The sequence below is a fragment of the Chlorocebus sabaeus genome, chromosome 9 (assembly GCF_047675955.1).
Source record: "Chlorocebus sabaeus isolate Y175 chromosome 9, mChlSab1.0.hap1, whole genome shotgun sequence".
Classification (NCBI taxonomy): Eukaryota; Metazoa; Chordata; class Mammalia; order Primates; family Cercopithecidae; genus Chlorocebus; species Chlorocebus sabaeus.
Window position 1 is genome coordinate 109,553,458 of NC_132912.1, and position 23,988 is coordinate 109,577,445.

At 40.7% G+C, this 23,988-nt stretch overlaps 1 protein-coding gene across 4 annotated transcripts in view; it reads right to left on the reverse strand.

The window, feature by feature from the left end:
- SORCS1 (sortilin related VPS10 domain containing receptor 1) overlaps positions 1 to 23,988 on the reverse strand; it is a 588,551-nt gene that overhangs the window by 183,354 nt on the left and 381,209 nt on the right. For all 4 annotated transcript variants that reach the window (XM_038009546.2, XM_073019317.1, XM_007964053.3 and 1 more), the window contains exons 4-5: positions 21,115 to 21,273; positions 6,098 to 6,171 (exon numbers count right to left, since the gene is read on the reverse strand). In XM_038009546.2, the coding sequence (XP_037865474.1) occupies positions 6,098 to 6,171; positions 21,115 to 21,273 (233 nt within the window). The remainder of the gene's footprint in view (positions 1 to 6,097; positions 6,172 to 21,114; positions 21,274 to 23,988) is intronic.

The following is a 23,988-nucleotide window of genomic DNA, read 5'->3' on the forward strand; positions in this document are numbered from 1 at the left end:
TTTTTTTTTGGTCTTTCTATTCCCTTTTTAGGAATTACATTTCCTTCAACCTTGAACCATGCAGTTTGATTAGGTCTCAACCGCAGATCGTATTTCAGTTATCGGGGTAGATATGTGTCTGATCTACATGAGTAATGAATCATCTTGTATGTCCTTGATCCAAGCCACGCCTCTCAGATTCAATCCCTGGAAACAGAGAAAAAGAGACAGACTGGCTTGATGGGATTTCCAAGCTGTTAAAATGTAAGCCTAGGCCGGGCGCAGTGGCTCACACCTGTAATCCTAGCACTTTGGGAGGCTGAGGCAGGTGGACTGCCTGAACTCAGGAGTTCAAGACCAGCCTGGGCAACACGGTGAAACTCCGTCTCTACTAAAATACAAAATATTAGCCAGGTGTGGTGGCATGCGCCTGTAGTCCCAGATACTCAGGGAGGCTGAGGCAGGAGAATCTCTTGATCCCAGGAGGCAGAGGTTACAGTGAGCCGAGATCACGCCACTGCACTCCAGCCTAGGTGACAGAGCGAGACAATGTCAAAAAAAAAAAAAAAAAAAAAAAGTAAGCCTAAAGCTACTAGTGTCCACTGCCGTCACAAAATGGGAAAAGCAAACCTGATAATGACGACAACACAAAGAAAAACAAAATTAGTAGAGATAGAAAGGTGGCTATTATGAATAATATTAACACTGTTAGCCAGTGGGCATTCAAGATGATTCTTAGGCACAAGGCATGTAACTAACTCACAAGAAGCATCTCATTTGATGAAGTAGGTATTAATTATTTTACAGGGGGAAAAAACTGAGTCGCACAGAAATTATGTAACTTCCCCATGAATTTTTTTACTTAGTAAATGGCAAAGCTAGAAATTAAACCTCAGTGTCCTTGAACCCCTTGACCTGCAAGTTGTACTGCCTCCCAATATAATTGGTTTCCAGCATAGGAAAGAACAAGACCACTGTTGCTGTCAGTTAAATTAAAAGGACACCTATTCTATTAATGGTAATATTATTCTGTCTCTTACATGATGTTCTATATACGTAAATAAGTTTTAGAAATAATCTGAACTCCTTGGAGGAAAGTTTATATTTATGGTTGCTATGGTAGTATTAATAAAACCAGCTCAATACTCCCATACACTGTTCTTTTAGATAAACATAGAAATTGACCCTTCTGCTGTTAAAGCTTGAAACCTGTATTTGTTTTATCTGAGTTCCTTCCTCAGGAAAGGATCTTCAAGCCTCTCAAAAAAAAAAAGTATAAAAGAACTGAAACTCATCAGACCATGAACCAGATGTCTCCTTTCCCCTCCCTAGTTCCTGTTTTACACCCTGTTACATTGATTTCCTGCTAAAAAAAAGAAAATCCCATACTTTTAGCCAGGGAGATGGATTTGAGACTGAGCCCCCATCTCCTTGGCTGCAGCACCTGATTAAAGCCTTCTTCCTTGGCAATACTTGCTGTCTCAGTGACTGGCTTTTTGTGCAGTAGGGTCTTGATCAAATCTCTAGTGCTTTGGTAACATTATCAGAAACCACTGGGATAACATAAGAATAAGTTGTTACAGGCTGGGCATGGTGGCTCACGCCTGTAATCCCAGCACTTTGGGAGGCCAAGGCAAGTGGATCACAAGGTCAAGAGATCGAGATCTTCCTGGCCAACATGGTGAAACCCTGTCTGTACTAAAAAAAAAAAAAAAAAAAAAAGAATAAGTTGTTACATGCCATAATTATTTCACAATTGCTATTTATTACTTCCAGGGGTGGCATGACCATTGCTACCAGAAATAAAAATAATTATCAATGTGTTCGGTGATGAGGAAAAAATATGAATTGGTCTTCATTTCTTCTTTAGGGAAATTCTATGTTATTACCCATGGTAACTTAACAATTTGATTTAACACTAGAGAAATCTCCCTCAGTCCCATACACACTCCCAGTAGCCAGGTTCCAAGCAGAAATCATTAAAGGAGGTTTATTTTAACTATACTTTGCTGAATTATCCTAGATAGCCCCATAGTTCCTACATAATTTGAAGTAACTGGTTTCGAGAAGTGAGTCTAATAAATATTGCTTTGACTGACAACTTTTCTGTCAGCTTAAGGTAGCTGCTCAGAGTTAGAAAATACAGACTATGTGGGCAGAGACCGAGATTTTCATCAACAGTCATGGTACTATGCAATTTACGAGTTCCCATGCCTTCTCTAGAAAAATCAACCAAGCTTAAGGAACCCATGTGAGCCATTTGCCAAGCACAGTTGGCACTGTGGTCAAAAGAACTCTGGGTTCTCACCATTCATATGTCTGAGGGGGCTAGATTTCCAGGGCTCACAGTCCAAGACAAGAACATAAGGCTAAGAGGCAGAGACAACAGCATTTGTTGATTTAGTAGAGCACAGACTTCAGTGACAGACAGCCTTCACTCAAATTCTGGCTCTGGCACTTTCCAGCTGTGTGACTTTACCTAAATTACTTACCTTCTCTATACCATAGGTTCCCTATCTGTTAATGATGATAATCAAAAGCTTACTTCAGAAGGTTGTTATGAGGATTAAATAGCTTAAGTTTAAGTAGTGCTTGTTGCACTATTAAGACTTGAATGGGCAAGATGTGTCTCTGTTTTCAAAAACAAAAGAAGGAGGTTTTATTTCTTTTACTTAACAGATCAATTCGAATTCATATACAATAACGCGTAATGTTTTTATAAAGATAATTTTATGGCTTTTGATTAGAAGAGCTTTGCTAATCAAGCTTTCACAGAAAAGATTCCTTCTTCAAGGAATAGGCAAGAAAATATTGCAATTAGCACTGGTGGAAGCAGTGGTGAGGTCTGTTCAGGTTACAATAATGCATATATAAGACCTCTGGTGACATAGAAAACACTGTATATATATACCACTTAATCTCAGTTCCTTTTTCTTGCCCATCCTGTCCATATTTTTCACTGTTTCTTTTGGTAGGAACCAACTTCTGCCAAGTCCTCTGAATGGCTACTTCCTACCCTATAGTTCTAGGCACCATGAGCAGATATTTGCAGTCACTTGAAAGTAGGACTTGAGAAAAGATTTGTCCCTCATGCTTTTTCATTAGCAAAGCAGCAACTGCATTTCCAGGATAAACTAGGAGGACAACATTCATTTATTTCAGTCCTTTATTTGCTTATTTTCTGAGGCCTTTCTACGTACCCAAAAAGGGAGAGAATGAAAGAAAAAGACATGAACCCTGTCTTCCATAAACTAACTTTATACTTTATAGACAAAACACACAGAGATGAAGGTTTCTCATGAGTACGACATAAAATTAGTAAGAGAGGGAGAAAAAAACGCTGACCAGAGAAAGGAGATTCAGTAAGAGACAGAGTTGAGTTCCTGGAGACAGGAGATGTCAGTTTGGACTTTAAAAGCAAGGCTTACACCATCCTGAACAAGAGCACCAGAGGGAGAGAGGTAAATAAGCTTCTGTGCAACAAAAACCTCCTTTAGTTACAAATGTCTCGTTTTGATAGGGGTAAAAGTGGTATCTTGCCATATAGAAGTCCTTGTGTTATTATCTCAGAGCCAGTTTGTTTGCAAATGGCCTAACTTTTTCAGGCAGTTTTGCTAGCTTTTTAAGAGATTTCTCTAATGTAGTTCTCTGGCTTTCAACTCCCACAGGGGTTTTAGGGTAGTGTTTGAAAATGAGAAAGATAAAAATGCATTCCTCTTAGAAGTTCATATAAAAGCAAAAGAATTGGAGTGGAGGTGGGAAGCTATTATGTACCTTGGTGATCTATTCTGCCTGTAACTCTAAAGGCTGATGAGAGGCAGTGTGATTTCAAGAGGAATCAAGAGGAGATACTTTCACTGCCCTCATTGCAGGGAGCTCATTGGCTCCTAAAAGGTCACTGTCACAGTGATTCTGAATGACATGAATAAAGGATATTTAAACTCCCGTCTGAGCTAGATCCTTGTTACACAGTTTATAGTAGTAAAAATCTTGAAACAACCTGAATGTCTTTTCCACAGGCAGATTAGAGAAATTAGGGTAAGGTAGAATCACATCTTTTGGCAGGAGGTAGGATGTATATTCAAAGGTATTGATAAATATTAACATCAAAATCACACTAGAATGTTCTGTGCTTTGTTCTTACTTTGCCAGAATCTAAGACCTTGGAAAGTTAAAAGCGAAAGTTAACTTCTGATATTTTCCTTGTTTTCAATTTTACCCACCCATTCCCATGGACAGAGCCACGTCTAGTTTAACTAGGGGGATGAACTGAGGCGGTTAAAGAAAGGAATGCTATTTCCTTTGTCCCTTTCTTTTTCTTGCTGCCCCCGTCTCTCTTTCTCTTCACGTATTTCTCTTTTCCCATATATATATCCCACTAACATATATAGTTTATGTTTTGCATTAATTAGGCATAAGATTTACCTCCAATCTATATTCTTAGAGCAAAATGATATGTAGTCAACTAAAAATAATGATGTATGCATAATAAACTGCATCCCTGCAAAAAAAAACCAAAAAACAAACAAAAAAAAAAACCAAGGTATAGAACAGTGTGCACAGCTACCATTTATGTAAATATGGGTATCTCTATCTATATATGTTAGGGACTGAATATTTTTGTCTCCTCAAAATTCATATGTTGAAACCCTAACCCACAATGATGTGACGGTATTTGCAAATAGGGTCTTTAAGAAGTGATTAGGTTTAACTTAGGTCATGAGGATAGGGTCCTCATGATGGGATTAATGCCCTGATAAAAAAAAAAAAAAAGGAAGAGGTGTGGTGGCTCACACCTGTAATCCCAACACTTTGGGAGGTTGAGGCTGGGGGATCATGAGGTCAGGAGAGTGAGATCATCCTGGCTAGCACGGTGAAACCCCCTCTCTACTAAAAACACAAAAAATTAGCCAGGTGTGGTGGGCACCTATAGTCCCAGCTACTGGGGAGGCTGAGGCAGGCATCTCAAAAAAAAAAAAAAAAAAAAGAGGAAGAGAGATCAGAGCTCTCTCTTTCTACCATGTATGGACACAGACAGAAGGGAGCCATCTGCAAGCCAGGAAGGGAGTCTTCAGCAGGAACCAAATCTGCCAGCACCTTGAACTCCCCAGCCTTGAACAATGAAGAATAAATATCTGTTGTTTAAGTTACCCAGTCTATGGTATTCTGTTACTGCAGCCCAAGCAAAGTAAGACTACACACACACACACACACACACACACACACACACACACACACACACACACCACACGTTTGGCAATTCACAGAACATTTCTAAAAAGATAATTGAGAAACTAGTAATAGCAACTGTGTCCCACATGACAAGGAGAAGGCTGGCCAGGCACGGTGACTCAAGCCTATAATCCCAGTACTTTGGGAGGCCGAGGTGGGCAGATCACTTGAGGTCAGGAGTTCAAGACCAGCCTGGCCAACATAGTGAAACCCCATGTCTACTAAAAATCCAAAAAGTAGCCAGCCATGGTGGCGTGCACCTGTAGTCCAAGCTACTGGGAAGACTAAAGCAGGAGAATTGTTTGAACCCAGCAGGCGGAAGTTGCAGTGAGCTGAGACCACACCACTGCACTAGAGCCTGGGCGACAGAGTGAGACTGTCTAAAATAAATAAATAAACAAATAAATAAATAAATAAATAAATGACAAGGAGAAGGCTTACAAGATCTAAAATCAGGAATGAGAGGAAGATCTACTTTTAGACTAAATAAAACCTACTTCTTTAGACTGAAAATCTTCATTTGAATATGTGATATATGTGTATATAATGCTTTTAATAATAAAAAGTCACTATTAGATTTTTTTAAATGTCTCTCTCCACGGTTCCACCAAAATATAACAAAGCAATTCTCATAAAGCCCTTGCAGTTCACTAACCTCCATAATCCATTTGGGGTTTTCCAAAAAGACTGTGATAGATTTTTTAACATTCTCTTAAAGTGTTTCTTACTCTAATGTCACATCCTGCCCTGAGGAGATGTGGGCATGTCCCAATAAGAATAGACCTTATGTGAGGGCACTGGTGAGAACAAGATTCTAATGGTCATTTACTAGGTCATAACTGACTAGATCATATCTTAATGTGCTACAAGATAAAGTGAGACTTACCAGTAGAACCTGTTTGGTACAACCCCTTCTTGGATAAGCTGCCACCTTCTCCCAAATTCAGCAGAGCTGTATAACTGTAAAGAACAGAAGTTACTCAACACTATGGTTCTATAGTACATCACATACACAAGCATCAGTTCATTGGATCAATAGTAATAATAATACCTAACATTTATTGAACACCTGCCATACACAAGGTGAGTGCTCCACATGTACCACCTCCATTTCTTATACAAGCTCTGCAAGGCAGATTAATATCTTCATTTTACAGTTGAGGAAACTGAAGCTTAGAAGGATTAACTGACTTATTAGAAATTACATGTCAAGTCAGTAGTTGAATGAACTGGAATGCACACCCTGTTCTGCCTGGCGATAAAGTCAGCTGTGCCACTTGACCTAGCATGTGCCGAGAACTGTGGGGAATGCAAAGAAGTGCAAAATCTAGACAAGGTTCTGAAAGAGCACACAATGTAACCAGAACCTGGCTCACATAATGAGAAATGCACGAGGCAGCCAGTGATAAAACAATGCAGAAGACAGGAGCCAATTTAGGGATGCTTCCCAGATGCTGTGGTGAAACAGCTGGGACCTGAATGAATGACAGTATTCAAATGGCTAAAAATAGTATTATTCACAAAGGAATAGCGTGAGTCAAAGTGGTAAGATAGACAGGGACAACATAAAAATAAGCCAACTTATCTATGTAAGCTTATCTAAGTAATAATTACACATTATTCAGGCATCCAGTCAAGGAGAATCTGTACCTTTTTCTTTCTAAGTCTTTTTAATTATTCTTTTGTTTTTGCTTTTGTTTTTTTGAGATGGAGTCTCACTCTGTTGCCCAGGCTGGAGTGCAGTGGTGTGATCTCGGCTCACTGCAAGCTCTGCCTCCCGGGTTCACACCATTCTCCTGCCTCAGCCTCCTGAGCAGCTGGAACTACAGGTGCCTGCCACCACCCCTGGCTATTTATTTTACTATGATTTTTAACAGAGATGGGGTTTCACTGTGTTAGTCAGGATGGTCTCAATCTCCTGACCTCGTGATCTGCCCATTCCAGCCTCCCAAAGTGCTGGGATTACAGGTGTGAGCCACCATGCCCAGCCTATTATTCATTCTTTGGCCACGCCTGAGGGAGACTGGTTTCCGGGGTACATTTCATGTTTGATATATTTCATAAGTGCCAAGGAGAGACGGGTGACAACTCCTCTCATAGAGATAACAGAAGATGGGACAGGTCACACTGTCTTAACTGAGAACCCAAACAGGCAGTGTATGCATGGCCTGCTTCTTGTTCCCAGCATGTCCTGAACACCCGGTATTTCACCACTGAGAATTGTACAACAGCAGCAGGCACCCAACCCGAGAGTATCCACTTCTCTCTCTCTCCCCTTTGTCTTCTTTTCTTCTTTTTTTTTTTTTTAGCCTAGAGCTCTACTTCTTTCTGTAAGTTTAAAGGGAGCAGAGTTCATACCATTGTGGTGTGCCTATGTCAAACAGATATATCTATATTTAGTAACATACAAAGATTAATGCAAATGTAAAAGTATCAGGACAGTTCAAAATAATATGTCTGGGTAACAGGCTGAACTCATATACATGCTGCAAGAATAATACATAAACTCTGTGTGCTCCTACGGCTACACCAAAGGATTGCTATTCCCGTTCCCACAGAGAATTCATCTCTATGAGGAATTGTGGGGCGCCAGCATTTGTGGTTCTTTTTTTCTGTTTGTAAATTTATCCCCTAAGCTTGAATCTGGAGCCTGTGGACCACTCAGGTATGTCCCAAGACATTTGTTTATATCTTCAAAGAGCAACTTCATTATTTGTGAGCATGTAGAGGCCCCTCAAGCAGTGGGTATACAAAACAATCCAATAAACCAAGCCTCTCGCATTCAGCTCAGTGAGATTCTTTCAATTTACTCTCTCCTAAGGTACCTTTTGGTCCTGGTGGGCTGGCCCTGTCACCTTCCCACACGCGCCTTGCTGTGCCTTCACTGAGGCTGCCCACTCTGGCAAAAGTGGCTTCAAGACTTTCCTTCTTCAATGCCAGTCTTGTTTTCAGAGCCAGATGAAAGGCCACCTCCTCTATGAACCCTCCTCTACCTACTAAGATTCCTACCGGTCTCATCTCCAAAGAACTGTGGAACAAGAGCAGATGCTATCAAACTACCAGCCACGTATTTATATTTCATTCTCTTAACAGCCTTTCAAGAGAATCATTCATGAATGCAAGGCAGAAATTCCTTTCTATCTAAAATTACTCTAAAATTTCTAAGACCACTTCCTGCCTCTTTAATGAGATTGCGAAGCTTTTAGATGTTGGAAATCCTATCCTTCTACATGTACAGGTGCCTCAAACAGTAGATGATAAATGAAAAAGATAATGATTTGGCACCACGTGAATTTCCTAGTCATGTTTCTACCTAATAAAGCACCCAGGTTTCACAATTGGTGGACAAAGAAAATTTATCAGAGGAATATATTTTAGTTCCATGGATTTATAACTAGAGGCATATACCTAAAAAACAAACAAAACACACATCCACAAAACCCTATAAATATCAAGGATTTGAAAGCAGAGTCTTGAATATTCACTTTTAGACAAAACTGCTCTGTATTCTCCACCTACTACTTCAGACATTTTCTCCCTAAAAAGTTAATTGTCCAGTCTGGTGTTATACTGACTAAAAAGAAAACAACAACTCAGCCATTCAAGTTAACGTGTTAATTAAACCTACAGAGTCTGGCAGCAAAGCGCTCCTCCACAAAGAAGGGAATGGTATCAAAGCATTTTACCCAATGACTGTCTCAGCCACCAGTGGAAGGCTTTCCCTGTAGAATGAGTCAATGTCCTTTAATAAAATTCATAGTGTTGGCAGCACCTAAATAAGATTTATTTCCCTGCCTGCCTGTCTCTGGCTCCAAGGTTTGACCGTCAGAACACAGAACTGAGAACTAGCATTACTATCTGTCACATCAGAGAAAGCAGCAGCAGCTTTCTCTAGCTATGCCAAGCTTAGAGAAAGACAGAAAGATTAAGAAAAGGATGGAAGAGTACTTAATCTAGTTTTAGGAGGCCATTGTGCCTCTACTAGTGCCGTGTCATGAACTTAAAATTGCCATTCTTAGAGGGTTTGATTTTGTTTAGCTAACATCACTATAAATGTTGAACAAGAACTGAAGGAGCAGAAATGTTAGAGAACAAGGAAAGATTCTAGTTATATCTGCAATGCAACACAGAAAATCCTTCCTGTCTAAAATCATTCTAAAGTATCTGTGACTACATCCTTGTATTAGTAAACACAACTTAATGAGCACAAACCCAGCACTCACCTGTGCTCAAGATCTATCAGCAGCCTTAAGGCCTAACCCTCCAGACTGTCATTATGCTGGTCTGGAGCTATTAGCACTTCTCTCTCTTTCCTGACATGTTCCTCTCCTGAAAGGTTTTTTTTTTTTTTTTAAAGACATCTTTCACATTGGCTTGTTTCCTTGCCATCTGTCTTTGTTTGCTTTAAGAAGAATGCAGATAAAAATACACTTAATTCCAAAGGATGAAATCGCCAGGGTTAGTTTCGTTGACAGCTTTGAGCCAACTCTTAGGCATCTCTGGCACCTTCCTCTGGATCTCTTTGGTGCTGCAAGTTGTATGGTGGGCACCGGCTATAAGGAATGATAAAGAGGGATGCCACAGCAGGACAAAATAAACTGGGGGAGGGGAAGAATGGGATGCACTGGTTTTGCTCAAGATTCCTAGTCTACAGCAGATAAAGATGGGATAAGAGAAGGGGAGCAGCCATTTCCAACTTTCATTTCCACCTTAACATTCACATTTTGGTTAAATCCCTAGAAGAGTGACAACTTGCTACAAGATAAGAAACTCAGCTCCTTGTGGTGATACACAAGCTTGCAACTGTCAGTGTCCTTAAAAAGTCTTTTCAATATTTCTAAATCGGATCAACGTATCCTCTCTTTGCAGATTGTTAGACATGTGCACGTGATGGAATTCTCTTCTGCAGCTGGGAAATGCGTGAAAGAGCATCCATTCCACAGAAATTTGTGCTAGGAGAATTCCATAGAAGCTAAGAGTTGTGATAACGTTTTAAGTCTTTGGTTCATGGGACCAGATGTTGTTCACCACAAAGCTTCCCACGGCGGCTTCCCCGGTCAGGGGGCAGTTTCCTGGGGCTCCTCCACACAGGCTCCTTAGAAGGCGTCTGCGTTGGCGGAAAACATCCTGCTGTCGGCTCTTTTCAAGGTTGCCTGCCCACTCCTCTTTCCTTCTCTCCTCTTAACATTTTGGAAGCAGGGGGCCTGCAAATTGTACTTCTTGAAAAGGCTAACAGAAAATCCTGCCAGTTCTATTTTATTTGCCTCATCCTAATATTGCCCTGGGGATGGCCTGGGTACAAAGCACTCATCCACCTCATGACTCTCTGATTCTCACAGCTATTCCTGCATCCTTTTTAGCAAGAAAGAGATGGTACCTTAAGGACTTCATATAAATTCCTAATGCCAGGCCTGAGGCATCACAAATATCAAGTTCTTTTTTCCATCACCCTCAATAAGAAGAAAGAGAATCAGTCCAGAGAAAAATGCTGTCCTCAGAAGTATGTTCTGATGCTCTCGTTCCACGGCATAGGAGGGGGCCAGAACCCACACTAAGGGGAACCAAAATCTGCAACACTTAAAAGGATTCTGCAAACTTCACTAAGAGCTGATACGAGTCTTTACCTTGGCTGTTCAGTACAGAGAGCAGATAGTGAGAGAGCCATGATGCCCAATCCAGACCTCACACCCAACCCTGACCCCATAGTTTCTCAAAGAAAATGTTAGTGTATTAGTGGTATCACAACCTACAGTAATGTCTAATATTTTGTGTACAGTGTTGTAGTGACCTGTGTTGTAGTGGCCTATGTTTTAGAGGAAAAGTTTAGAATTTGCAAAATAATTCATAGTGGGCTTTGTAGTACAATTAACATGTCTTAGAATGAAGATATGCAGAAACAGTGTTCCAGCGGAATGGGTCAGTCTGTGCAAATAAACAGAGCAGCATAACTCAGGGTGGTGTTCTCACATTTCTTTGGTCAATAGCAAGAGACCCAGTTTGGCTGGGATGCATAACAGAGTGAAGTGGAAGCTGGGGCTATAAAGAAAGCCTGGAACCAGGCTGGGTAGATGCAATCTTACCAATACTTGTGGGGAACTGATGTAGACTGGATCCAAATGTCATTAAAGTCAAAAGATAAGAGTATCAAAGCTGAGCAGTCAGGCTTTGCTGATAAAGGCTGGGAATGATGGCCTATTGCTGGTTCCATCAATCTCTCCTGCAGTTGGATTTATCAGATTTGTCACTGTCCACTCCCTAGATGTCACTGAAGTCTGTCACAAGCCCTACAGTTGAGGGTGGTGCTCTGAAGCTTAGAAGATTAGACTACGGAACTGGAGCCGGTTGGGAAGGGCGGGTCAATATACGACTGTGGGCGAGTTTGATTTGTGAACACCTCCTGTGCATCCAGGTCTAGAGGTATATAGGAACATGATAAGATAAAATCTTGGCCTTAAAGATTCTTATTTATTTACTTATTTTTATTTATTTTTTTGAGACAGAGTTTCACTCTGTTGTTCAGGTTGGAGTACAGTGATGCTATCTCGGCTCACTGCAACCTCTGCCTCCAGGGTTCAAGTGATTCCCCTGCCTCAGCCTCCCCATTAGCTAGGATCACAGGCATACACCACCACACCCAGCCAATTTTTGTATTTTTAGTAGAGCCGGGGGGTGGGGGGGGGGCAGGTGTCAACATGTTGGCCAGGCTGGTCTTGAACTCATGACCTCAAATGATCTGCTCACCTTGGCCTCCTAAAGTGCTGAGATTACAGGCATGAGCCACCACGCCCGGCCCCTTAAACGTTCTTAAAGCCAAGTGTTGGTGGCATAGAACAGATGAAGAACTAGCCAAAAATTTGGACATACAAATACCTCTCTTTCAAAGCCTACAAAACTATCAAATAGCACAATTGTGCCTGTTCACATCTTAAACAAATTGTTTTAAAATGTTCATTTCTCCTTATTCTTGGAGCTCTGTTTTTTTTTTTTTTTCCCAAATCATTAGAAACAGGCAGATCAAAGGTAGCAATTGAAAAATAATGATACAACCTGTTTAAACATGGTATCTAAGGTGAACGCAGGCCTTCCTTGTTTGCATAGGATGGCATTTCAGCTTGAGAATTTGTTTTATAAACAAGTGTTGGGGTTGACATTTAGCGAGCTCCCTGGTTTCCACTCTAATTGCCAGTTTTGTACTTGGATACTTAAATTACTTACATATTCATGAGATTAGAAATCAGCTCTGACATTGGGAAATTTCAAGCACATGAAAATCCTGCCAAACCAGCATGGTATATACCGCTCAACATATTTTTTATAAAAAACTGAGTGCCTTTTAACTTAATGCAGTGCCTTGGGGAAACATGATGACATTAGGTAGATATCAGTTTCCTAACTGTTTGTGCTTGTGCAGAAATCATTTGAATATCCCCAGGGGGTTGAATTTCAAGGCTCAATTTGTCTTTATCTCAACTCACCCTTTTGACATTAAGGGACTGCTAGGTCTATTCAAAAGCAAATAGAGTTAATGTAAAGATAAATACTTTAATATTTAATGGTGTTCTATTATTATAATCAATAATATTTCTAAGTACCGTATATCCATCTGTCCTGTTCCATTCATTCTGCTTTCACAGGACCTTTTAGTGATTGTCTAAAAAGGCATTTAAATTAAATTGATTAAAGTGCCTGTAGCTCTACGTACTGGAAAGACACTGGGGTAAGACAGCCTCTGACTAAGACAGGCTTTCTCTAATTCCAGCTGCACCACACCGGAAGTGCTATTTTTCAGGTCTTTGGATAATACAGTGGCTGGTATCTATGCCGTTTTTGCTATGTGCCAGGCTCTGTGTTTATATTTTGCATGCCTTATCTCAGTATCATCAAATAGCCCCAGGAGCCAGATACTCTTATTATTATTTCCACTTTACAGTTGGAGAAACTACATTTAAATGACCTGTTGAAGGTCACAGAGCAGGGGTAGGACCTGACAGAACAGACAGCTGATCCTCTTACCAGCTCACTCTACTGTCAGTCAATGGTGAGAAACCTAAATATGACTGAGATTTTGAAAGCACTGGCATCTGTTTTCTTATTAAGCCTTCATTATTTCCCAGGGAATGTTCGCCATTCAAAGCAGCCATGATAAGTATCTCCCTTCCGTGAGGGCTCACTCAGGAAAAGAAAGGAATGATTGGCTAGGCGCAGTGGCTCACGCTTGTAATCCCAGCACTTTGGGAGGCCGAGGCAGGCAGATCACGAGGTCAGGAGTTCGAGACCAGCCTGGTCAAGACAGTGAAGCCGCGCCTCTACTAAAAAATACAAAAATTAGCCGGGCATGGTGGCAAGTGCCTGTAATCTCAGCTACTCGGGAGGCTGAGGCAGGAGAATCGCTTGAACCCGGAAGGTGGAGGTTGCAGTGAGCTGAGATCACACCATTGCACTCCAGCCTGGGTGATAGAGCTAGACTCTGTCTCAAAAAAAAAAAAAAAAAAAAAAAAAGAAAGAAAGAAAGAAAAAGAAAGGAATGATTAAAAGGAATAAAGAGAAGATTTTTTTTGTTTATAGATATGTTTATAGATATACATGTAGAATAGATATGAAACTTTAAAAACATTGCAGGACTGGTAGAGAGAGAGAAGGCAGAGAACTAAAATTAGTTCTTTTTTAATAAAATTCACTTTTATGCATGTTACTAAAATTCTGTCATTGGCTGTTCATCACATTGGCAGTCCATTTTTCCTTTTCTATCAACATCTGATTTTAACTGAAAGTCAGTTTTCATTTATGGAGAGAATGCTGACTGTTAATATTTAAGGTTTCCAGCCGGGCACAGGGCTCACGCCTGTAATATCAGCATTTTGGGAGGCCGAGGCAGATCACTTGAGGCCAGGAGTTCAAGACCAGCCTGGCCAACATGGTCAAACTGCGTCTCTACTAAAAAAATACAAAAATTAGCCAGGCATGGTGGAAGGTGCCTGTAATCCCAGCTATTCGGGAAGCTGAGGCAGGAGAATCGCTGGAACCCGGGAGGTAGAGGTTGCAGTGAGCCAAGATCACATCACTGCACTCTAGCCTGGGTAAGACAGCAAGACTATGTCCCAAAAAAAAGAAAAAAAAATAGATTTTCCATTATTTGTAAACAGAATCTCCCTATCAAAGCCTATTTTCTGCCTTTAAAAGAATGTTTTGGTGTCTGACACATATGTACCAAAAAATGTTGGAAGGGAAGGCCAACATACAGGCCTTAGGATTTTCTGTTTATTTCATAAACTGTGATCCTTTGGAATTTAAAGAAGATCAGGAATGAAGCAAGTTTTCTACATGTTCTTACTTGGAATGTGGACTCACAGAGCTCCAAAATAAGCGAGTCAATATAAACTTACAAATATTCTAGAACTGCCACAAAATAAAGGGTGGCCCACCAAACTGTCCTAAAGGTTTTATTCTCCCTCGATAAAACCAATCATTTATTTGAATGCACTTTTTTCAAAAAAATTGCAAAAAAAAAAATAATAATAACATCTTCTCAAATAAAATCAAAAGGGAAAGCCATGAACAAAGTAAAACAAAGATAATGGGAAAGAAGAAAGGACAACCACAGGGCAGCAGATGAGGTTTATTCGTCCTATGCAGTGCTTCTTTTGAAATTTTTGAGGTCATTGTTACACACATAAAAATAAGAAAATTTCACATTGAAAACAAAGCAGAATTACTTCTCTCAAAAAAAGAAAGAATTCTGAAGGTCTGGTGACATTGAACCCACCTTCCTACATGGCAAGAAGAGCAGGCTAGAGCTTGATAGCCTCCCTCCCTCCTTCTAAATGAACACCTGCTCTCCAACTTCCCACAGTCTGGACCCAGCCTGTTTTGTTCAATTGTACTTCTTGCCTGTTTGTGTAGGAACTGCGTTCATGCTCTAGGTGGTCTTGGATGCCCACGAGGGTGTGGACTGCACAGGACAGAAGAAGAACAGCCCTTCCTGCTCTTGGTCAGGGGCAGCAGCCCTTCTCTGGAGCTACCTGAAGAAGAGGTCTGGATAAGGACAGCAAGGGGCCTCTGCTCTCCAGCTGCTCAGCAGCCAGAGTCCTGACCGTGTTCATGCTGGTTTCACAATATGGCACTCCACTTTACAAATACTTCTCCATTGCAAATCCTAACAGAGGCACCAAGAGCCCTTGCCCCGGCATAGACAGCAAAGTTGAAGTATACACAGAATCTTATACTTCTCTCCGGGTTTTTTCTTTTTTTTTCAATTTCCTTACAGTCACATCTGCTCTTTGTTTTCTCTCCTTTCAAATGTTTCCCAACACATCATGTTTAGTGAGGTGTTTAAGACAGACTGAGAGATGCCGTTGGAGGCAATGTTTTATAGCACAGTTTGTACACTAGTTTATTGCCAAATTAAAATAAAGATGTAATCTGGCAGACTCAGCCTTCTGCTAAGCCTTCCTTGGGTGGTTTCCTGTATTGAGGCAAGAAAGTCAGTTAGCAATGAAGTAAAGGACTATATCTCCTTTCTCTTATCAGCTCAGTTTCCAAATACAAAGAAATTTTTTTAAATGGGTAGAATGCTTGGTTTGGCTACTGTTTTATAGAAATAAAAAATAAGTTAATAAAAGAAAGCAAGATTTTGGTGCTCCTATAATAAATGCCATGGAATTCTTCATACTTTCCACAAGGATTCATTATTTTAAAACTGTGAGGGGTGGGATTTTATACACCAAGTAGCCTCCTGTCCATTTGAAACCGAATCTCTAGAATTCTATCTATAATGTTCCTTTTTCTGAAAATTTCAGGGCTTTCCAAAGGCACATCCTCACATAGGCCCTTCAGAGGCCAAGTCCAGCTCCTATATCTTTACTCAGTAAGTCTCAGGGCAGGGTTTCCTATGTACCCAGACTATTTATTTAAGAATTACAATGGGTAAAAGGCTCCACACCTTTTCCTTTCAGTCATTCTAGTGGTGCCTGGATAGCCACATCCCCAGACAAGATAGCATTTACCTCTTGGCAACTATGGTGATGGTTAATTTTATGTGTCAACTTGACTTGGCTAAGAGATGCCCAAAGAGCTGATAAAACTTATATGGGTGTATCTGTAAGGGATTTTCTAGAAGACATTAGTGTCTGAATCAGTAGGCTGAGAAAATCCACCCTCTCCAGTGTGGGCCAGCATCATCCAATCCTTGGAGGTGTTGAATAGAAAAGGCAGAGGGAGGGTGAATTCCCTTTTTCTTTTTGAGCTGGGATATCCATCTGTCTCCCCTGGCCCTCGGACATCAGAGTTCCTGTTCTCAGGACTTTGGACTCAGACCAGGACTTACACCATTGGTTCCACCCCCACCCAATTCTCAGGGCTTCCAACTTGGACTGAATTATACCACTGGCATTCTTGGTTGTCCAGCTTGCAGAAGGCAGATCTTGGGACTTAGGCGCCTCCATAATTGCATGAGTAAATTCCATAATCAATCAATCTCTCTCTCTCCCCCCCCTCCCCCCACCCCAATCTCTCTCTCTCTCCCTCTTTCTTTCTCTCTCCCCTCCCCTTATTGCTTCTGTTTCTTTGGAGAACCCTGAATAATACAACTACCTAGATGCTGAATATCACACACAGATTTCTCTAAGTGAAAAGAAAAAATATCAAAAACCTTGGTTTTGTGGATTCTGAGGACATTTGGCCATACATATTTTTCCCTGATTAAAACCACCTTTTTAAATCTTAATATGACTTCCCATAGAACTGATATGCAGTAAAATTCTACCTTGGGCCAGAAAGGAACGTCTGTTCAACAAAACTCTTTGAGTCCCTTATAATGTCCACATCAAAAAGCCTCCACTGGGATTCAGGCACCCAAGATGAAACACAGTTACAGCAGGGTATCACAGCTCATTTGGGGTCTATCCTGCAGGCCGGAGCTCCAAACTGTCCTTAGGAGCTTAAAAGTTGCATTCATTCACTGAAGGAGAGAAGCAGCAATGTCAGGGAGATAAAGGAAAAATAAATGCGGCTATGTGTTCAAAAGACAGAGAGTATGCCTTAAATAAACAAAGAAGCCAGCAAATAAAGAAAAAGAGAAAAGAGGAAGACCCTGTTCATAGGAGTTGCCACCTCAATAAGGCATTTTCTTTCTTTCTTTCTTTCTTTTTTTTTTTTGAGACGGAGTCTCGCTCTGTCGCCCAGGCTGGAGTGCAGTGGCGCGATCTCGGCTCACTGCAAGTTCCGCCCCCCAGGTTCGCGCCATTCTCCTGCCTCAGCCTCCCGTGTAGCTGGGACTATAGGCGCCCACCACCACGCCCGGCTAAATTTTTTTTTTTTTTTTTGTAGTTTTTTTTTTTAGTACAGACGGGGTTTCACCGTGTTAGCCAGGATGGTCTTGATCTCCTGACCTCGTGATCCGCCCGTCTCGGCCTCCCAAAGTGCTGGGATTACAGGCGTAAGCCACTGCACCCGGCCAATAAGGCATTTTCTAAGGGATTGTTCACCACAATTTGATGTAAAACAGCATCCAGCAGAGAGAATACTGACTAAGATCCTAGCTGGGAGATCTACAGCAGGGATATCAGCAGCTGTCACAGAAAAACTGATGGGCAATACTTACTTGAAAGAATAAATGTTCCTGTTTCCTGGACAAGTGCAATCACTGGCCAGCCAACACCAGCACATGGTCCTCCTTGCTGCCACATCTCATCAGTGCTAAAAGCTCCATGACCCATGCGTGACTGTCAGCTTTTATTTCCATATTACTGACCCACCTGAGTGGCCACAGACCCTCTCAACTTGACTTCCAGCCGATACCATCAGCTAACAGCTGCAGCTCTCTCCCTTCAGCGAATGCCCCACTCCCTATTCTGTGATTCAAGCCTTGAGATATGGAGGTCTTCTCTGATTCCTACTTGTATAGCTGGCTATCCACAATGTGTCTTTTCCAGTATGATTTATCCTTCATCCTTTCTTAAAGAAACAGAGAAGTCAGTAGAAAGGCTGGCTTTTACCCATCTGTTCATCTCAAAATATCACCTTCAAAAATGAGAACCCTGGTCAGGTGTGGAGGCTCACGCCTGTAATCCCAGCATTTTGGGAGGCCGAGGCGGGCAAATCACAAGGTCGGGAGTTCGAGACCACCCTGGCTAACAAGGCGAAACCCTGTCTCTACTAAAGATACAAAAAATTAGCCAGGCGTGGTGGCACACACCTGTAATCCCAGCCACTCGGAAGGTTAAGGCAGGAGAATCGCCTGAACCCTGGAGGCGGAGGTTGCAGTGAGCCCAGATTGCGCCACTGCACTCCAGCCTGGGTGACAGAGTGAGACTGCATCTCAAAAAAAAAAAAAAAAAAAAAAAAAGCATGAGAACCCTATCAAATGTCAGGTAGCCCCTTACCCCAATTGTAGAATATCCACATGTGATGTTAATTAGTGATTTTTCTCTTTGAGAAAATTTGTTAACCTTTTAGATATTTAGATTCTTAGCCTCATACAGAAAAAAACCCAGCAACAACAAACAGATGAAGACTGCGTCCAACTCTAAAATGACAGGATTCATTGGGTCTGTGGTCACAAAGGATACCTTTTGGTTCTTACCCTGAGCATCTGATGCCAGGACTGCTGTAATATCATCCCAACCGGTCTTGTTTTTGACCTCATATTACCACAGTTTATACTCATAATTACTACCGATTAACCCTTGAAATCTATAGCTCTAAATATATCATTCTCTGGACCCAAATTTCTGAAGGCTCCTAAGTAAGGAAACAAAAATTAGTTTTCCTAAAAATCAAACAGCCAAAACAGTGAAAAATAGTAAAGATTAGGTTCCAAAGTGTGCGTGTGTGTGTAAATTATAACTAGCTGTAACAAATTTTAGTTTCAGCCAAATAGAAAATTTTGCTATTTTGTACACATGATTTTTACAATTTCACGTATGTGACATTCCTTTTGTAAAAAAATTGGCCTCCCCTACTATCACAACAGAAATCCAACATACCCATTAAAGTCCAACTGAAGTCATTCTGTAAGACCTCTGGAGTAGATGGATCACCAGAGCTCCATCTCCTGAACTTTGGGCTACCAATTTAATGTAATTCATCCAGTCACTTGTATATAATATTCAGTGACAGCACTGCCTTTGTGGCCTCTCTTAAACTATTGACCAACTCATATGTGTGAATCATCTATCTCCAGATGGACAGAATATTGTTATTTTATATCAACACTGTATCATGCATGGCACTTAAAAGAGATGTGGCATCTAATATTTGTTTCTTTTTAAATCACTTTGGAAGGGTACCTACAATTATAATTATCCATACAAACACAGTTTAATGCAAAGGAAACCAACGCTAAATACTGTTGACCGTTAACTTGCTGGGTTGAAGTCACAGCCCAGGCGTCCTGACTGGTCTCTTATCATCCACTCTGCCACAGTGACCACGGGAGGCACTCTTTGAAGTGCTGGGACCGAAAGAGTTACATATTTGGGCATCTCCTCCAGCACAATTGCAAAGATGCAGAGTTTTTACTTAGGCAGGTAAATCTGGCCCTCGTTGTGCCTCTGGCATCGGGGGGAAAAATTAACCAACTGTCGAATAAAATATAACAACCCTGTGGATTAAATGACTAATACTCTGTCTGAGCTGGTCAGGCTTTGCCTCTGTTAACTGCACCATCCTGGACCAAATGCACTGTGGCTTGACTCCAGAAACAAAATTGTACATTCTGCTGAAAGGGTAGCCAGGCTGCTCAAGAGGAAAAAAAAAAATGAATTGTAAATTCTTTCTATTTTTAGGCTTAATGTGCATTTTATTTGGCAGTAGGGGCAGTATGAATAAAACTCCAATCTTAAGAATTTTAATTTGCTTCCTTTAAAATGCTCCTGTCAGTAGAGACCTTGGGAAGTTGCTTGTACCATGCTCCTACCTTCAAAAATACCACACATCTATGTAAACCCAGACAAATAAAACCCCAGAATATTCCCCTCACTTAGTTAAGTCCAGTATTTCTTTAAATATATGTAATTTCTAATTCATGATTCCTCTAAGGAGAATACTCAGAATGACTTCACTGAATAATGCATTTCACAAGGAGTATTCTAGTATTTCACCAATTATCCCTCTGGCTTTTATGGCCAGAGTTTCTCTCACATTTGCCTGTGTAAATGCTACTTCTTTTTCATTTTAACTTGATTTTATTAGCTATTGCTAGCCTTTTATTCTACCCGAGAATACAAGTTTCCTTAAAGGCAGGGACCATATGTATGTTATAGTATATATGCCGTATAGAATACATAATATATATTATAGGATGACATTTTATGGGATGTATGCACACATACACACACCTAATATCATGAGCTCATTTAATCCTTTCTCACGAAGTGACTTCTTCAACCTTACTACCAAGTGAAGAAAAGTTCTGAGATGACTAGGTTCTGCATAAGGTTACCTACATACATCATTATTTTTCCTCTGGCCATTTCTCTCAGTGTTTCAGCAAAACCTTACTTCCTGTTCTTAACCTTTTCAGGGTTATGCTTCCCTTTAAGAATCTGAGAAAAGCCATGGGTCCTTTGCCAAGAGAAATGATCACCAATCCACTAAGACACTGTCTCCCACTCAGTGGGGGTCAGAGACTCCTGACTGTCTTAAGCATCTATGCTAAGAACTGCTTCTCCACCGCGTCTCACTTAGTACACCTAATCTTTATTTGGTAAGTGGTTTCAGATATTTACATGATTTAAACAAGCAACCTGAGACTCTCCTTGCTTTCCCTTGTCCCAGTAGCACAGAGGTCAGGCTACTGCTGAGAACAAAAATGATCATTGAGGTGAAATGAAGAGATAATTAAATTAGCACTATTTTCCCTGGAGAACCATGATTCACTGTCTCAAACAAGGTAAGCATGCTCACCTTTTGGTCTTGACTGTATGCCAGAATCCAGTCTTCTTGCTTGGGATGGAAAAGCAAGCTTTGAATGTAGAAGTTCAGCCGGTACTTTTGATAAGTTGCGCCTTCATCTGAGCTGATCAGTAAGCTGCTCTCAATCTCCGGGTCTGTGAGTAACATTATCTGCAGCAAAGAATTGTTGGAGAAAGAAACAACAGAAAATTAAGTTTACAAATTTGCAAAACTTGAAAATTAGCTAAATTTTGACAAGGGAAGGACAGGGGCAGGTAAATAATGCTTGGCCAAACAGGGACCTTGGCTCTGTCAGGCTTATTCTTCCATCTTGGATCAGTGCTACAAAAATATTTCTACAAAGAAATGAAGGGAGTAGGAGAAGCTGAAAGAATGAGGGATGAAATAGGTAACTGTATACTCTTCTCTTTTAGGGGACTCCTTGTTTTATTTCCAAGGTTGTTTCCTAAACCTGGCACACTTACCCTTCTTCCCTTCTTCCTACTGTGCCTTATGTACTTTCCATTTTGGGGGACTAAAAGACTGGTTATAGTCTGTTGTGGGAAAGGTGGAAGAGAAAGAGGATGGAGTCCATTGTTTTTCTTCCCTACCTCAAATCCTTTCATTCCACTTCAATGATATCCTATGTCATCCTAACTTAGCCTGATTTTCTGAGTCTTAAGTCAAAGTGTAGGCTCTGAAGCTTTCTCTAGGAATTTTACAAAGGCTATGTTACCCCACCACCCCCATCACCTTCTAGCCTACTACATAATTTACTTATTTATTTTGTTTCTTGTCTGCATATCCTCTACTAAAAAATAAACCCTGTGACAATAGAGATAGCTGTCAATAGAGTTCACAGATGTATTTTCAGCAGCTAGACTAAGGTCCGGTATGTATGGTACACTGATAAATATTTGTCAAATGAATGAATGAATAGATGAGTACATAGAAAGATGCCCAGAACACTCTGAGATATGGATGGAAGCTTCACAACTTCTAAGTCCACATGAGTCTCTAAAACTCTCTGCAAGAAAAGTTGGTTGCTCTTCACAACCTGCACCACAGAAGAAGCTACAAATATGTAAATATTCACAGCTTCAGATGTTTTACACTGTCTCACTGGGATGCCCAATTTTGTCCAGAGGAATGGGATCAATCACAATAGCAGCAAGACGGAGGAGCTGCCCTCAAAACTATCTTAAATCCTCTCGTTTTATGCCTCCAGGAATCTGTGATAAATTACTTCATTCCCAACTCTCTGTGGGTCTCCTTTCACTCACTCAAAGTGTGCACCTAGTGTCTCCAGGCAGGTGGCCTTAATGCTACCCATTGGCCTCTTCCCCATCAACTTATTAATTGGCACTTTCTGAATTTGGTTCAGGAAAGCATGAAATATGTGCTTAATGTGTTGCTGTATGAAGAGAAATCACTGCAGCCCAGGGTTTAAAGATTACAAGCTGAGGATGCTGCACTTCCAAGAAAGAGAGAGAGAAGGGGGAATAGAGTCATATCTTAAAAGAGCAGAGTGCCAGGCAAACACATGAAGCTTTCTCAAGCATTTGGAGGCAATCATATTAAAGCCTCTGAACAGTTAGTGTCATCTTTGAAAGTGGTGTCCTGTCTCTGTAAATGACACAAAAGGATCGCATGTCAGACACTCTGCCCAAACTCTGTTTATGTTATCCAGTACGAATTTAAGGTTCCTTGCTGTTCTTTCAACATCCCCTTCTTGAAGAGGAGAAAAGGGATGTAATGGGGTGAAGGCAATGCTGTTGCTGTCAGCCACACTCCCGACAAGATGAAAAGTGCACACAAAATTGAAGACTAATTGCCTCTTGTACCATGTTCCAGGAAAGCCACTGCTCACCAACCATAAATTCTGACAAAGTTATGGATTTCTCTGTCTCACGTTCACCAAGCAGACAGCGTTCCCTCATCAGATGGCTGACAAGGAGCCATCAGGTAATCTACTAAGTACAAACTTATATGGCTTCATTAAAATCTAGTGTATGCATTAAGCAAGTATATTTAGATGGCTCCTAATTCACAGGAATATTTCCAGATGAGTTCATATTTATGGGCACATAAAAGCTGTCATTTTTTGAATAACAAATAAGCCATCAAATGATCATATTGCTTTGTGTCTCTAACCACAATTAACAATAATGTAAAAAAACCTTTTTGCACTACTGCCAAAAAGTCATTTCCATGATAATATGAAGAGGCTCAATTTTATAGAACATCTACTGTCTCAGGCAAGGTGATTCCCTCCCCTACTCTGATTTTCTAGTTCCCTGTTAGCCAGAATATGCTTTCCTCTTTTTCCATGAGAACAGATCTCCCCACCTGCTTCTCCTGGCAGAATACTTAATCAAAATAAAATTAAACACAATTATAAACTAGGCCTACAGAATATTCCCAAAGCAAGCTGATTTTTATCAATCACTTTAAAATATTGTTGATACTCATTTATACTCCACATGATCAGACTGCATAAGGCATCTCACATCAGGTAATCTTGGGTGCGAGTGGCAGAGTAATGCACATATTTCCCAACAGATGGAAACTTAATGTTATAAAAATAAAGCGACTCATATCCTTGGCTTTTTTTCTGGATATTGAAAATAGGCAGACCAAAATGCCACCTTCTCTATGCAGCCCTCAGCTAAAACTCTCCATTTGAGAATTTGACATTTTGGAAATAATGGGAAATAGTGAGAAATTTCCCAGTGAGCTTTATAGGTATGTCTGTACTACAGAAACATTCCAGTGGTTTCTCTCTCAAATTTCTGCTCAATTCTACCCAAAATGAACAGGTCAATCTGGATCCATTTTTCATTAGTTATTTTTCTTATTGCAGAAACAACTCCATAAGACCTCCAG